Raw genomic sequence first — 17,056 nt, 5'->3', positions numbered from 1 at the left:
CAGGGGCTGCAGTCGCCGGCGACTCTCGACAGCCCAGCTCCAGGTTGAGCTGTTGTTCAGCATCTTAGCTGTAGAGGGCAGCGTCACTGGCCCTCATATGTGGGATCCGAACCGGGGTCCTCTGGCATCCCAAACCAGTTCTTAACCATCGCACCACTCGGCCGGCCCAGCAATTTAACTGTTTTATTAGATACTTTTTCTATTTTTTTTCTTACAAGGTTGGTAATTGTTTTCTAAATGTTTATTAAATTTATGTCTTTCTGTAGAACAGCTTATTATTATAAATTAAAAATTATACATGCTCCAATTTGCATGTTTTCCAATTTCACAGGAACTCAATTTCTTAAAAGCATGTCTAAATGCCAAATAGAGAGAATGTAAGATATTTGGAACAACTGCCATGATACATGTTAATGGACAAACTAAAATCATTAACCTTTTACCTTTTGATCAGAGCTCATTAGGGTTATTAATGGATATTTTACACTAAACCAATATTTTCCAGGTTGACATAAACCCTTTCTTACTCATGTTCTCACACACACACAGCTCAATACCGACAAAATTAAAACAAAAAAGTGTAAAGTAAAATTGAAATTTAGTCAGTTGTCTTTAAAAGAAAACTCTTGTCTTCATGGAGCCTTGGCAAGGTCACTCTCACCTCAGAATACCACCATGACCATTGATACGAACTGGCTGTCCTTAAAAGAATGCTTCTTACTTAGCAGTTATATTATAAAAGTGGTGGAAAAGTATAAAATAAGACTGGGGAGGGGTTTCAATTACTGTTGGAAGAACTCACAAAAGTGGGTTTTATTCTCTTTGATTCTTCAAAAAATTAGCAAACCTGACTAACATAATCTGGAAATCTTTCCCCAAGTTAAAGAAAGAAATATTTAGGGGTTTAACTGTTTAGTAGTTCCCCCTTTGAACCCAGAATTCCCAGGCTAAAGATTAGTGAGTTAAGCCACACAGCCCCATGCCTCTCTGCAAGAAGGTTAATAATTACACCCAATTTAATGTCTAGAATCTCATTCCCAACCAAAAGCCTTTAAGTAGCAAATCTCATAGTATGTTTCATCAGAGATTATGCCTAATGATTAAACTGAAATGTGAAGTTTTAATAATGATATTCAAAACCTTAAAGACATTCACAGGAGTAACCAACCTGAAATACAACCCGCATTCCCACAAACTTCGCAGACAAGGCATACTTTTAGGTTTCAATGACCCTCTTCCTTTCTCTCCTCCTCTCCAAGGGACTCCTGCAGTGTTCCACCCCACTAAGAAGAAACAAAATTTATCCAGTTTCTCCATAAACAAACATCTAAAATGAGGGAGTATTCAAGGGGATTTAATATGACAACTTATCCAACAAGGAGGCTTCCACTCCGCATGAAGGCATTCACTGGGGTCTTACTTCAGGTTTGAATTTGCAGATTTCTTTTTAAGGCAGCATTTCTCAAAACTATAAATAGCACACTTATGCATGGATGGATCACTGAGAATAAGGCAAGCACGACCTTCTGTTTTCCCTTGTCTCTCATGGCATTTATGATTGGCACCTCCACTAGCCGGTGAGAAAGAGCAGATAAAAGATGGGGAAACCCAAACAGATCCTTGATGTTTTAAAAATATAAATAAGGGGGTAAAAATTATCCTTTTTTGCTGACCCTAAGAATACAGATTAGCATGATTCAAGTTAACAAAATAAAGCTCTAAATTGTTCTATGTCAGAAATCAATAAGAACTTGGGGTGGGGATAAAGTAGAGAAGAGCCAGACAGAGGGAGACAAAGAGAGAGGAGACCACAGGGAAAGGCCAAAGCCTGGAGCCTGAACTGACATATGAGACCAAGGTATTTTTGAGAAAGTCTGATATTAAGTTTTGAGTTGTTGACATTGCTCTACAACCTATAAAACCTACTTCATTTCAACAAACCACAGTAAATTTCACCGCACAGAAACCTTGTGTGAATAGGGTATTTGGGTGGACATCAATGGAAAGATTTCACCTCTGGGTTGGTGTCGTCTTAAACAGACACAACCTGAAGGGAATAAGATGGTACATAAATTCAGTGAATCCTTTAGAAGCAGAAGCTCATAAGAAGAGGTGTGCATCATACAATAATCCCTGCAGGGATTTGCAAAAGTCTGGGCAAGACTGGTGGTCAGTCTAAAGGCAAAGTAATGGAGGGTCAAGCCAATTTCATCATGATCATAAGGAGATGGACAACCCCAGCTGTTATTCAGGTTACAATTAGTAGTTTAGGTATTTATAACGCCAGGGAAGTAGAACTGATTTTCCAGAAATTAGGTGTTTATTACTCCTCAAAAGTTAGTCCCATTATTCTCTGACCCATTATTAATAATAAATGGTTATTTAGCCCTCAAAATATAGCTCTTGAATCAAAGAAGTCTATTTTCCACCAAGTTTTACAACAAAGCTCAATATTGTTAGAGTTAAAATTGAGGCATAGCAGGCAAGGAAGGCTAAAAAGTTGTAAAATCCATGAGGTAAGGGCCACGTTCTTTGGTTCTCAAATGACAAGCACAATGCCTGGCACATACCAGGCACACAATAAATCCTTGTTGAGTGAACACATTCATTTAATATAGCTCCAAGTTATACTAAAGAGACAATAAATGTATCACACAAAGGTTTAACCACAACTAATTTATCCCTGAAACAAAATCTAAATAGGTAGTCACCATAACAGCTTTCAAATGGAGACATCCCACCCATGTGTGAAATGCAGAATAATCAGGTATGCATGAGGCTAAAAGACATCTCCCTTAACTGTGTGACAGGAACATTCAAAACTATAGAGAATTAAAATGATTACCAGCCTATTAATGCTAGGTCCTATACAGAGCTAGCAGACCTCCTAGACACTTACAACCTAATAGAGAGTTCTGATGCACATGTTAACATCTATTCCTCTGAAGACTACCAAGATCAGGACCAAACATGCCGTCTGACAAAATCAGACTTGCTGATTTGGTGCAGCAGGAGATGGCATTCGGACAAAGCACAGAACGATGCTTTGAAAGAGAAAGGGGGATCCCCTCCTGAAAGGTTTGGGTTCTCATTGAAGGATTCTGAGGAGGGTCTAAGGGATGCAGAGATCAGTTCTGGACTAATTACAGTTTTTGAGTGAGATCAGGAGAAGTGGGGATTGATTAAGGGTTGTTACGAGGTGAAGGTGGTTTGCAATTGAAAAGCCCCAGCAAAGCAGGTCAGGGAGTGTCAGCAGTAAGAAAGCACTGATCGCTTTATGAGGTGGCCCTCCTGGGCCTTTACAGATGCCCTATGCTGGTGGGAGAAGCACTTTTCTCTGCTAACTTTGCAGCCAGCTGCTCTGTGTCTACTGTCCAAACCTGAAGAATAACAAGGCTGGGCCGGTCGAGTGGCTCAGTTAGTTAAGAGTTAGCTTAAGAGCACAAGCTCTGAGCAACAGCACCGCCGGTTGAATTCCCACATGGGCCAGTGACTCTGCCTGAGCTGGGCCTGAGCTGAGCTGCCGCTGAGCTGCCAACAGGAGGCAGGATGGCTCAGCTAGTGAAAACACGTGCTAACATCGATTGACTGCCTATTCGATGGTGGGCTACGCCCACCCAAAACTAAGACTGCACTTGGGACCTTGAGCTGAACTGCCACCCGGATGGCTGAGTGGATAGAGCATGCACTCTTAACAACAAGGCTGCTGGTTCGACTCCCGCATGAGATGGTGGCTAGGCCCACCCACAACTAAGATTGTAACACAGCACCTTGAGCTTAGAGGCCATGAGCTGCCGACAGGAAGCCAGATGACAACTGGACTTGGAGCTGAGCTAGCTGCGCCCTCCACAACTAAGACTGAAGGACAACAATTTGGTTGATCCCCTTCCCCAATTCCCCAACACTGTTCCCCTCCCCCAATTCCCCAATTCAAATAAATAAATAAAAAAGAATAACAAGACTGCCTTTGCCTCTTTTCCATTCAAGTTGACTTTCACTCTTCCTGTCAGAGACAGACTTTGACTCTTTCATACAGGTAAGTATTAAATAATTCCTCTTAATCAAGTTGTAGGAAGGAACATTCTCAAAATTTTAACCTAAAAGAAACAGGCCAAAAATAAAAGGTCCTATTATATTTAAAACGATGTCAAACCGGCTGACCCATAACCATAATCCCATCTGTACTTCCTCAATCCTCTGAGAATACCTCTAGTCCAGCACACGTGCCCTGTAATAGTTGTAATTGATAATAGTTGGTTTACGTCCCTGCCTCCTCCCTTCGACTCTAAAAAGGCAAGAACAGTGAGGGATTCATTTCCTGCCCAGTGCCTAGCACAGTTCCTGACATATCCTAAGGGCTCTGGAGCCAACCTGCATGTCCCCTCTGTATGTATGTGTACCAAGGCCTCTTACACAGAACAGGTTTTGTGCTCTAAATAACTATAAGAATATCATAATCTGAAGGATTTGCTACACAAATGAGACATGGGGCAGGGGATGATTGGCGGGGTCTACAACTCTAGGTCAAAGAAGGAAGCTTCCATTTGAAGAGTTCACAAATGGCTTTGGTGTCACATAATAAAGTCAAAAGCACTTGAAACAAACAGCTCAACACAAACTGAATTGAATCCCTATCCAACTGAATCACTCATTATGTGGTATTACAGATGTTCACAGGTCTGTCTTCTCATCAAGACTATACATTCCTGGAGGTGAATGTCTTATTCATTTTCGCTCCCAGCACTCCACCTACCATGCTGAACAATACAGGCATTGATTGCATGGAAGCAAAGCAAATGAGATACAAAAACAGGAAGAAAGGAGGCAAAATCAGAGCAAAAACATAAGAGCACAGCCTAGGCTGGTAAGGAAGAAGGGGGGATGTCCCACATGCAGATCAGAGGTTTCAAGTGAGGAGGACAGAGGCCACCCACAGGCTGCTTCCATTAAAGAGGAAAGAGAGGCTGGTGAGTGGACCTGGAGCATGGAAGCAGAGAATCGGATCTGAAACTGATAGGGCTGAGAGGAATGGGAGAAGGAGGCAAAGACAGGACCAGGAAGACACACAGAAGGGGCTGATCTACCAAGGTCAGAAGATGAGAAAAACGTCTGTACTAAAACCACCAGTGATACAGGGAAAGCGGGAAGATGAAAATACAGTGATACAGTGACTGAGGAGCAGAAGCAAGAGTGCAGAGGCATCAGGAAGAGCTCTTTACTTGGATATTAGTAGAAGCCAGCCCTGTGTGGAGGGAGGCGAGGTCGGCTCTGAGCCCACGATGCTGCCTGGCTCTGCAGCCAGAGTCACCTTTCGTTTTTCTTAATCCTCTCTCCTTTTTCTTCTCCCTCTTTTTATCCACGCCCTCCCTTGTCTCCTGCTGCCAGGAGTATTGGCCCAATAAGATCATGTGCTTCTTCTGGGCTAGTGGAAGAAGCCCATTCTGCCTTTCTCTGCCCGATGATCCCGCCACAGAGACGAATAGAACAGGACTGGTTGCCTTTTGGTGTCTCTTCAAAGATGAGCTTCATGGAACAGAAAAGCAATGACAGGAACCATAAAAAAACCTCCCGGGTCAAGGTGACATGCACATTCTAGTTACTGTGACCTGTAGTCAGCATGTGGATAGCATCGCGTCTAAATTATTACCGATTTAAATAATAACCAAATCGCCGTATGGACTTGGGTGAGGGCGCTCTGGAGGGAGGAAGGAAAGCTGCTAACTCCCAGCCCTCACTGGCTGCGTTTCCTGTCACATCTGAAAACCCAGCCACGGTGGCTGGGACCTAATGCCACACGTTCTGCATAGCCCCATCCAACTGTAAAAGTCTTTCTATAGTAATACGTTGTGGGGATAATTGGATTAACATGCTTTAAGCAGTTAGGGTAACTGAATCCTGTACACTAGTGTGGTGGCTTTTATTATGTAGCCCCAGCACTAAACACGCAAAATGGTATTAAATTACCTCAGATTTGAGGGAGATGCCCCCAATTTTGAAGAGGAAATGATTTTACTCATCCTTTATACTGAAACTTCTGTAAATAAACAGTGTTTGTGCTACTAATATTTTAAACAACTCTAAACCCTCCAATTTGTGAATCATGTTCTAAACCCACTTCAAAAGTAATTCTGTGAATCCTTGCCTGCGATTCAGAGTAAGATATATTACCTTACTCCAAAGAATATGGGTCATCGATAGTATTTAACAAGGTGTGTAATCTTTTCTCAGTAGACACAAATGTTGAAAGGAAATCGCCATTTTAAATAAAAAAATAGAATCTATAATTGTTGCGAAAGTCCAATGTCTGCCAAGTCTGTTCTCAAATTTTGAATGTAGATATTCCTCTAACTTAAAAACTTACTGAATTTGGGCCAGCCGAGTGGCGTGTTTGTTAAGAGCTGGCTTGGGACGCCAGAGGTCCCTGGTTCAGATCCCATATATGAGGACCAGTAACACTGCCATCTACAGCTAAGATGCTGAACAACAGCTAAACCTGGAGCTGGGCTGCTGTGAGTCGCCATCGTCCTAAGACGGCGTAGGCTGCAGCCTCTGCTGCAATGGGTTGCCATGGGCTACTGTATATAGTAGCCAGCTTGAGCGGCCGCAGCCGCTGAGAACAGCCATCCAGAAGCCGGAGACTGATCTGTCTCACCTGGGAAGAGCGCAATGATGGTACCAACTTGGACCAGTGAAGCAACATCCTCCACAACTAGACTGAAGAACAAAAGGACAGCAACTTGTCGTTCCCCTTCCCCCGATTCCCCAGCACTGTTCCCATCCCCCAATTCCCCAATAAAAATCTTAAAAAAAAAAAACTTACTGAATTCTAAAAGTTGGATTGTAAATCAGTTGTGGAAAAAAAGAAAGGTATTTCTCCACATAAGAATTACATACACAATAGTTAGGTTCTCAGGGCAGCCCACAAAAGCCTTTTCAACTTGTGCTCTACCTGAAACAACAGTAAGAATACTGGAGAACCAACGGTAAAAGTGACATCTCTCTGAGAAAGTGCACTTAGAGCTCCCTTTTGGGATGCCAGGAACCGAAAACTCTCCCTTCCCAGCAATGAAAGTAGGGCATCCCCTTGCTCAAAGCAGGCTTCGAGCATGTCCACGGTGTGGGCTTTGGAGAAGGGAATTTCCATGTTGAACATCAAGACTGGGAATGCTACGTAAGGGAAGTAAACACACTACTTGGGCGGAAAGGCTGGGCAGACAATAGTGGGAGAGAGGGCTCCAAGAGGGGGTGCGGGCTTGGGTAGGTGAGCGGAGGTGCTGAAGAGCACGGGCAAGCAGTTCTTCACTCCCTCGTCCCATCTATTTCCTTTGCATCCCAAAATTTCTTCTACTTCTTTCTTTTTATCCCCTTGGAAAGGCTTTGTGTGGAAGGACTAAGAAACTAAGACACTGCACAGCAGTCTCTGTGCAGTAAGAGGAAAGGAGAAGGGGAGGGACTTGCCAGGAAGAAATAAAGTGGAAGAGATACAGCCTTCTATTGCAGCGGTTCTCAACCTTCCTAATGCCGTGACCCCTTAATACAGTTCCTCATGTTGTGGTGATCCCCAACCATAAAATTATTTTCNCAACCATAAAATTATTTTCGTTGCTACTCTATAACTGTAATTTTGCTACTGTTATGAATCGTAATGTAAATATCTTTTCGTTTTCCGATGGTCTTAGGCGACCCCTGTGAAAGGGTCGCGACCCACAGGTTGAGAACCACTGTTCTAGTTGGAGGTAAGGGGTGGGCTGTTCACATATAAGATCTACAGTCATAAATCAGAAGTTTGTCTGTGTGGCTCATACATAGCCCCAAAGAGAAAACAACAGCCCCAAAGTGAAAGAACAATTAGCAAGTTAAATTAACTTGAGTTCTTGTGAATGCTTCCATTGTTAAGGATAATCTTTAAAAACCAAAAAGTATATTAAAAAAATGTATTGCACACCTGTTTGCACTTTGTCAGGCATAATCTCTTCATCAAAGATACTGGGATCCAGAGTAAATATATGCTCCCTTTTTTGGGAAAGTCACACATCTCAAATTCTTTTGCGGAATTTCAGATACAGTTACCAATTTCATACAAGGTAGCTTACTTCAAACAGTTGTGTATCCTTCAAACAAAATTACATCCAAAACTAATTCACTCATCTGTCCTTTCTTTTTACTACTTGCTATAGCTATTAACTAGTGCTCACTCTTTAGCTCTAACATAAGCACAACCTAAAAAATATATATACCTTTGTCTACCTTAAGCTCAAAAGCTTACACTTTCATTAATAACTTGACACACACTGAAAACCAAACTCATAAACAAGAACATTAATTATTTTAAGGAATGTCTGGGATTAGCACCTCTTTCCACAAATTATTTGAATAATAAAATTAACCTCACATTCTTCAAATATTGCACAATTAGAATTTTTTTCTCTCTTTTTTTTTTCTTTCTAGAGACATCTATTTGGTCCTGTTGGGTATAAACATGATGTGAAAGGAAATGGCAAGAGTTAAGCAGTCTCTCTGGGGATCTGCACTATAAATGAGAAAAAATTCCTTTTTCTGTCGCCATTTCTTCCCTGGCAGAACACACCCTTGGAAACACTTGTTTATGTGGGGTCAAAATGGAGTAAGGGAAAGTCTGAGTTGGTAAACAGAGTCCCAGTCTGGGTTTAAGAATACTTTTCCCGGTCCCACTGGGACGTTTAAGGCTACTGCCTTAAATTTGTTTTAATCTATTTTTTCATCCCAAAACTAAGACTTATGTCCCACAGAATATCTGAAAATTCCACTAGGGATTCAGAAGCTATGTAGTATGTAGTGTTCTAAATATCTATTTCACAAGACTCATTTCCAACCTTCATGCAAGCTTTTGGGGACTACACTCAAGTGGACTTCAATGCAAGTTTTAATGGAGGTGTTTTCCTGACATCACGGAAAGTCCAACGGGTCCTCTGGAAGCCTCAGAGGCAGTCAGGGTGATCCTGGCTATTTCAGACCCAGGGCTGTCAGAAGCAAGTTAGGACAGGTGATGTAGTTTTGAGAAAGGTTGGTATAACAATGCTCAGAATCTCTTCTCACTTGACAGAAAACACCTATGGATTTCAACCAGAGAACACATAGCTAGAGAATGGGAAACAAGAACATGTTGTTGTGTCTAATCCTACATATTTAGGACACCTACTCAGTCTCTTCATTTCTGATGATGATCCAAAGAAAGAGTTATCTGTCGTGAAACACATAATGCCCCTTTATATAGATTAGACAACTCATCCGTTATGATTACAATTCCATCTAAATCTCTAAACACAGCATAAGAAACACAAAAATGGCACTTTATTTGAACCTTCGAAATGTTAGTGGCTTTACCTCTGTATTAACAACTTCCATTGGTCTTTTCTTGATTTCTCCTATGTCCAGGTAACTGGGGGAAAAAATAATAATAAGGAATTCTTTTATTGCATTTGAGTCAGTTATGTAAATTTCTTTTTTAAAATTATTAAAAAGTAAAGCAAGCCATAGAAAACACACCTAAAGCAAAAATCAATAGCTACTAATTAAAAGCAATTATAGCAGTAGAAACTGCTTTCAGCATCACCAACCAGAGCTGACATGTGTCTACTCTAAACTTCAATGAAATTGAAGTCTTAAAAATATATATTTCTATTGGAAAACATTTTTCCCCACAATGTTTAGCAACTTACTATATATATGGTATTTCTAATTTTTATATCAATTTGATATAAAGAGTGGTTTGTGTGTAAAGGGGCTTAACAGTTCCATTAATGACAGACTTCAGGTCAAAAAAGTACTGATAGCATACATTAGAATAACAATTGTGAAAGGCTGGGAAACTTCCCCCCCACACACACATCAGAGCACCTAATGATACAGACATGCTCAGCCATGTGGGATGTGTAGGCATTGGTTCAACCAAGAGACAGACGGGTGGATTAGTTAACCTTTGGAGACCCCTATTACTCCGTTACTATTTGCTACAGATATTAAGTAGTGATCATTCTTTAGCTACAGCATAAGCACAGCCTGAAAACGTTATACCTTTTCAACTTTAAGCTATAAGTCCATCATTGTGATCTGGTTCCACTATGCTTCATAGATAGATGGTGCTAAATAAATGCTTTAATAGATAAATAAGTATAAATCTCGCATTTAATTTATAAGCTTAGAAAGATAGATTCTCTATCTCAGCTACCATAATTGCTGAGTTGACAAAAAAAAAAGTTTATATTGAATTCCTTTTGGCTATGTTTCATTATTGTTGTTTGCTTTTTGGACAGAACGCTTTAGTAAATCCATACTTCTGGAAATTATCACATATTTCCCTTAAATAAACAGTATTTACATAAGACAGTGCAAATACTCCCTCTGTTTAGCAATGAATGGCACTTTTGCAAATCTACAAGGCACTGATTTCTGACATAAAAAAAGTTCTAACTGCCATGTGCAAAAAAGCAATCTCAGATCCACAGGATTAATATAGTCAACTTCCAAAAACTCACAGGGACAATAACAATCTCTAGAATTCTGTGCTATAAAATAAAGGTTCAATAGCAACCTGAAGTTTAATTATGGCTTCAAATATATTAGAAAAAATCTGTAAAAGAAATTCAAGCAGTTGATCATTTTCATTTGAAAAATATTTTTCCACCATTGCTATCTTCCTCAACATCATTTAGGCTCTAAATGATATGAATTACCCTTGATATCTTTGGGGCTTTCTTTTGTTCTGCCAGTTGCTTCATTTGTTATATAAACTTAACAACTGCTAATCTTCAAATATGTTCAGCATTGAAATCTTCTTGGCTTCTATCATTATAACCATAGATACTACTACTTTAACACAAATACACTGTTCATCTGTCAGCATGAAAAACTAACCATGGACACCATTATAACAAACTCAGATTTGTGGTGTGTGTGTGTGTGTGTGTGTGTGTGTGTGTGTGTGTGTGTGTGTGTGAGAGAGAGAGAGAGAGAGAGAGAACTAATGCAAAAATAACCATGCAAATCTCTTACATATAAAGAGTGATTTTGAAGTGCACTTTCTATTTGCTTTGGAACTATACCTGTCTTTTTTTGAGTAGGTAGTGCCAAATAAACAAAAGAGAAAATGAATTACTAAAGTAAGTCTACAATTTTGAGCTGTAAATAGATTCTGAAGCAGATTTCCATTCCCATGAAATTGCTTTATACAGAAATTATTTAATAAAAGTAAACAAAGTATATGATAAAAGAACCTGGACATAGAGATGCTTTACATGTTCCCTCCCGCCCGGCAGAGGCCAGGTGGTCACACCTGGGGCGGGAGCTGCGCTGTACGTAACATTTTGATGTTTATAAAACAATGTTCACATCTACAGCATTTACTTTCTACCACAACCCTATGAGGTAGGAATAATTCTGTTCCTTTTCTGTATTAGGAAATGGAGCAGCTAAGTCAAGAAGCTCAGTTTTAAGTTCTAAATTGCTCTGAAATGGGTGAAGTTCACGTTATGTGAGCTATATCTCCATAAAACTGTAAAAAAAAAAACTCAACCTATCAAATATTAAATTCTACCTGTCCTACAATACACACCCCCACCACAAATAATCTCTCTCAACCTTGAACACCCACATAATTTTAATTGTTTTTCTAATTGCATGCATTCCATGTACTCTAAATTAAAATTATTGGTGTGCATGTAATCTTTCTCCTGTTAGATTGTAAACTCCTAAAGAAAGATAAGGAGTCATGTCTTGTGCATCAATGTTGCCTCCACAGACCTAAGCAGTTTGCTAATTCACTAAACACCTACTCCAAGTGACCTCCCTTCCAGGAACTGAGGATGGGCACCAATAATGACCCTTCTCCTTGACGGTCCAGCCACCAGGTACCTGGAGTCAAGCATGTAGACAAACATAGTAGCCAATAAACTTTTCCAAGCATTATGCCAATAGCATAAACATGCAGGAGGTGGGACGTGGGTCACAGTGGAGGGTGGTCCGTTCTACTCGGAATGAAAGGTTGAAAGAATTTTAACAGTATGGGAGTGGGGGATGCAGAGGCCAGTTTTCTCCTCTAGTGATGATATAGTAGTATCCAACATCTCAAAATGATTTTAAACTAAAAAGACAGGTTCCAAGAAAAAGGGGGAGGGAAAGGGGGGAAAGTGAAAAAACAACAGAAAATACTCAAGTATCAATTTGGTCACTTTTTTTTTTTTTAGATTCCTGTTTCTTTTACACAAGTTTTAAGTCTGCTGTTACTGCTACCCAAGAGAAATTCCTTCTCCAGTCACGCTTTCGACCTCTAACCCCAATTGCAGCGGGAGCTTTCAGAGGAATCAACCCGTGCAGACATAGGCCCTCGACCCACTGAGGTTTGGGTGTAGCGGGGGTCATTCCTCTCCTGGTGCCAAGTGCGCGCCTTCACGCACCCTGAAATGGTGGACAGTGGGGCAGACCGACTCACTTAAGTTTTTTGAAGGCTTCCTGGCCCCCAGCCACGTAGTTGCCCCCGCTCTGGATCTGGTCTAACTTTCGGATGCGGTGCCCGGTTCGCGGGGTGTAGAGATTCCTGACGGCCCCAAAGGGTGCCTGGACGCCGCCCGTGACCTCTTTCAGAAACACGTCGAAGGTGGACATCTTCTTCTCGTGGATGACGACGCGGCGCCCCGCGAAGAAGGGGTCCCCGTTGCGATACACCAGCACGCTCTTGACCACCGGCTGGGCACGGTGGCCAGCCCTGGCGCTGGTGCCGCTCATCCTCCCGCCGGCGCGGCGGGCTCGCGCTCAGGGGGCCCCGGGGCGTCACCGCACACGGCGAGTCACCGCCTGAAAGAACGGGAAACAGACACACCACGGATCAGAGCGAGCAACCGCCGAGCGCCGGGCGTGCGCCCCGCGGAGACCCCGCCGGCGGCAGGGCTCGCGGCGCACCCTCGAGCACTTCACCGCCGTCCGCACCGCCCGCCCATCAGCGCCCGCCGCGCGCGCCGCACCTGTTCCCTCCCGCCCGGCAGAGGCCAGGTGGTCACACCTGGGGCGGGAGCTGCGCTGGGCTCTAGCCCCGCAGGCCGCGTGGGCGCGGGAGCGAGAGGTGGGGACCCACACGCACACACGCGCACGCACACCCACGTTATAAAGATGATGAAACTCCATTTCTCACGTCCTATTTGTGCTACTCTTTGCCAAAGGCTTAGTTTCTCTTCTCGCCTTGCTCCCTCACCTTTCAATCTCCTGCTTTAATCTCCCAAATTAAAGCAATTAAGATTGTGGCTGGAATGGCCCAGATTTTCCTTTGCCGACAAACGAACGCCTAAGGTGCGCCGAGACACGCAGGAGACTGGCGCGTCCGCGACCCCCGCCCCGCCCCGTGGCTGGCGCCCCGCGGCCAAGCTCCCAGGGGTACCATCTGAGCACCGCGGGCGGCGCGTGCACGAGAGCTCGGGCGGGGTCGTGAGGGGTCCCTACCGACGCTCGGGGACCGTGGGGGAGGGCCGCCGTACGGGGCGGAGGCTCTGCTATCTGGGCGGTGACTTGAGCGGCGCAGCGCGTCCCTCCCGCTGCTCCTGCCGCTGCCGTCGCCTCCCAGGGCTCGGCTCACCCGGCTGAGAAGAGAGTTGTTAGTTCCCGCCGTTTCCATAGCAACTGCAGCCGCGCGGGGATCAGGGTTCGTGAACTGGGCCTGGCGCGCTCCCGGGCCCCTGGGCTTTGCTGGCACGTGGGGTAGGGTCACTGAAGAAGTAGAGAGGTGTGGGGGCTGAAGGGAAGCGTGGTGGCATTATAATGCGGTCATCCTATGAATGGACGCCTAGTGTGTGCCAGGCACAGTGCTAGTGGGAGTCGGGTACAGCAGTGAAGACAGTAACCTGCAGGATTTTTAGTGCCTACCACATTCCTAGCTTTATGCCGAGAAAGGGGTTTTTCACAGCCTCAAGAAGGCTAAATGGCTACATGGTTGGCTGAGCCCCTGAGCCCACACCCATACTGTTTGTGTGGATTAGGTGAGTGTGGGTAATGGGGAAGAGGAGCTTTGAGAATATGAAGTGTTTTGTTCAGTTTCACTCTGGGACATACATATTATGGGACCAGGAAAATTCTCCAGAAAGTTGAAATCTCCCAGCTCACCTCGGCCAGTGTTCTCTGTTTATTCCCCCTAAGACCTCTTGCTACATGTGTCATGTGCAAATCTGATTACTGTGATTCCTAATTCATCATATATGAATAAAATCATCATTGTAATAATTACCATTAATTGATCGCTAACCATGTGCTAGGCATTGCATTAGGCATTTTACGTAGATTATCTAATTTAATGTTCATGATAACCTTCAGAGGTAAATGTTATTCTTTTCTCAGATGAGGATACTGAGATACAGAGAAACCACAGAAACCCACCTCGGATCACAGCAAAAATTCTAACAGCAAAAAGTCTTCTGTGATTCCAGAACCCCCTAAAACCACCATGTAATTCCAAACTGAAGACCGTGTGTGGGACATTACAATCTGGGCAAAGACATTTTTATTAAATTATTTAACGTGTCAACAATACCTTCAGTCAATCACCAAATTCTATTAATTCTACCTTTCAAATATTTCTTGAATCTATTTGTTTATCTCCAAACCCATTTCCACTTTCTGAATTCAGGGCACCATCATCTCCTAAAAGGTCACCCTGTCTCCAATTTTGTCTCCCTACTTACTATTCATTCTCCACAGAACAGCCAGCCTAAAAGACTGGTGAAAATCACAGATCTATTTATGTCACTTTCCATCTTAAAACTCTTCAAATGCTTCCCATGTTTTCCTAAGATGAAATCCAACATCATCAACACTGATTACAAAGCCCTTCCTGCTTTAATTCCCACCTCCCTCATATGACTCTATAGTTTTTCTTTTTCAGGATTTATCTTATCACTTCCTAGAATATTCCTTTGGACATATTTTATGGCCCCTTCTCCCCCTTTGCTATTTATTTGGCTCCTTCCAACTAATACTTCAAGCCCCAACTAAAATGTCATTTCCCCAGGAAAGCTTTCTACCCACCCTCCCAAAATCAGAATAGCCCTACACATATATTTTTCCTCCATAGTTCTTATTAATTATAATTATAAATAATTGTATAATTATATGTTTAATTATGTTTTTGTATACTTGCATGTTTAATCTTTGTAGAATTGTGTGTTTATATGCATAAATTCCATAAGGAAAAGGACTGTGTCCATTTTATTCATCAGTGTATCCCTGGTAAAGAGGTTGACATGTAAATATTGAGTAATTATTAGATGAGTATGCAAAATATATTAAGTTAAAAATTAAGAAAAAGCTTCAAAAAAATGGGAAACCACTCCTCTAAAAGAAAGCATATTTTCAGATTAGCCAAAAAAACACTTGACAACTAAAGAGATTCTAAAACTGATTGCTTAGCCTTAGGCAGAAAATGTACAGCTGGATGCAGAGGGGGATACCTACACGGGAAAGCAGGCTCTCTTACCCAGCGTTGAGTTTCCATAATCTTTCAAGGCAATTGAGATACTTAAGAAGTATGGGACATATTCTGCTAATTTTCCCTTAAAGGGTGTCATCACCTTCACAATTGATGTTCATATCTCAATTCAGAAAGAGCGAGAACTGCAGTTTCTTATAACTGTGTTTCCTAGACACACACTTAGATAATGATGACAGTTTCTGATACGCCCTCAATGCCTCTTGTCAGGTTAACACTATTGCTTCTGGTAATGGCTAAACCGTTCTTCATATCCATGAACTGGGCAGCCTACCCCGGTTGGCTATATCTAAAGTGCTTAAAGGTGTCTGTAAGAGAGAACATCCTCATCTCCTATAAACAACTAAATCATATAGATTCTACCTGCTTAATATGTCTTAAGCCTTCCTGTTCTTATTATCCCCACTGTCTCTCCCTTGGTTTAAAGCTTAGTAAAAATGCTGTCGTATACATTGCCACATGACTAAGGAGTTAAGAATAATAAAAATTAAGTTTCCTACTTCAGTTGACTTTTTGCCTTTTAGAGTGTGAGATCAGTAGTCACAATCTCCTGAAACCAAAAACACTGAACCTTTTTTTTATTTTTTATATTGCTTTCTGTTGTAAAGCAAACCCCCAAAGAAACCTATACCTATTTACCTTTAAATTATACATGAAACTAATATCATATTTATCCAAGTCACTATTTTCTTCCTTTGAAAAACATATACAACTTTATGTTAAGAGATTTGACATCAGTGAAAAAATTGGTAGTTCTTTAGGGCATGATCTGCAAGTCCAACATTAAAATGACAAGTTTACAGGCAGAGAGAAGGAAAATTGAGAGAATTCAAACAGAGAGCTTCTATTTTCTCTGCGTTGCAGAAGGAAATATTATCTTGCCTGGGACTTCCAGCACTTGGTATCATGGCAGGTGTTTAATAAATATTTGTTAAATGAATTGATATGAGAGTGAAGGGTGGTGCGGACATGATTCTGGGTTGAAACTACCCTCACATGTCTGAGAAAGTCAGCACAAAGCCTATCTGAAGGATCACAACTTCTACTCAATCTACAAATAATTCCCACAGATAATGTTCCAAGGAACATGAACTCACAGTCAAAAAGCAAAACTTATAAGAAAAGTAGTGAATGAGAGCCTGAAGAAACAACACACACACACACACACACACACACACACACACACACACACACACAACCAGACCTGAAAAGATTTAAGATACTGGAATTTATCCAGTAAGAGGTTAATATACTAGAATATCCATACCATTAAATATTATTCACTCATAAGAGGGAATGAAGTACTGATATATTTTACAACTTAAAAAACATTATAGTATGGGAAACAAGCCAGACACAGAAGGTCACATATTGTATGATTCCATTTATACAAAATGTCCAGAATAGGTAAATCCAGAGACACATAAAGTAGATTATTGGTTAGCAGAGGATAGGGGGAGGAGGAAATTGGAATGTAAAGGGTGTATTTTTGGGGTGATGTAAATGTTCTGGAATTAGTGGTGATGATTGTACAATATTGTGAATATACTAAAA

At 41.8% G+C, this 17,056-nt stretch overlaps 1 protein-coding gene across 1 annotated transcript in view; it reads right to left on the bottom strand.

Moving 5' to 3' along the window:
- The window catches only part of DCDC2 (doublecortin domain containing 2), a 123,153-nt gene extending 109,590 nt beyond the window's left edge, over nucleotides 1-13,563 (bottom strand). The window contains exons 1-3 of the mRNA XM_019640486.1: nucleotides 13,468-13,563; nucleotides 12,467-12,828; nucleotides 9,364-9,418 (exon numbers count right to left, since the gene is read on the bottom strand). Of these exons, the coding sequence (XP_019496031.1) occupies nucleotides 9,364-9,418; nucleotides 12,467-12,759 (348 nt within the window). The 5' untranslated portion in view covers nucleotides 12,760-12,828; nucleotides 13,468-13,563. The remainder of the gene's footprint in view (nucleotides 1-9,363; nucleotides 9,419-12,466; nucleotides 12,829-13,467) is intronic.
- Between the last annotated feature and the right edge of the window lie 3,493 nt (nucleotides 13,564-17,056).

This window comes from Hipposideros armiger, unplaced genomic scaffold, assembly GCF_001890085.2.
Source record: "Hipposideros armiger isolate ML-2016 unplaced genomic scaffold, ASM189008v1 scaffold_50, whole genome shotgun sequence".
NCBI classification, from domain to species: domain Eukaryota; kingdom Metazoa; phylum Chordata; class Mammalia; order Chiroptera; family Hipposideridae; genus Hipposideros; species Hipposideros armiger.
Note: the sequence above shows the minus strand (reverse complement) of the source record. Positions and strands in the feature narration are given on the sequence as shown.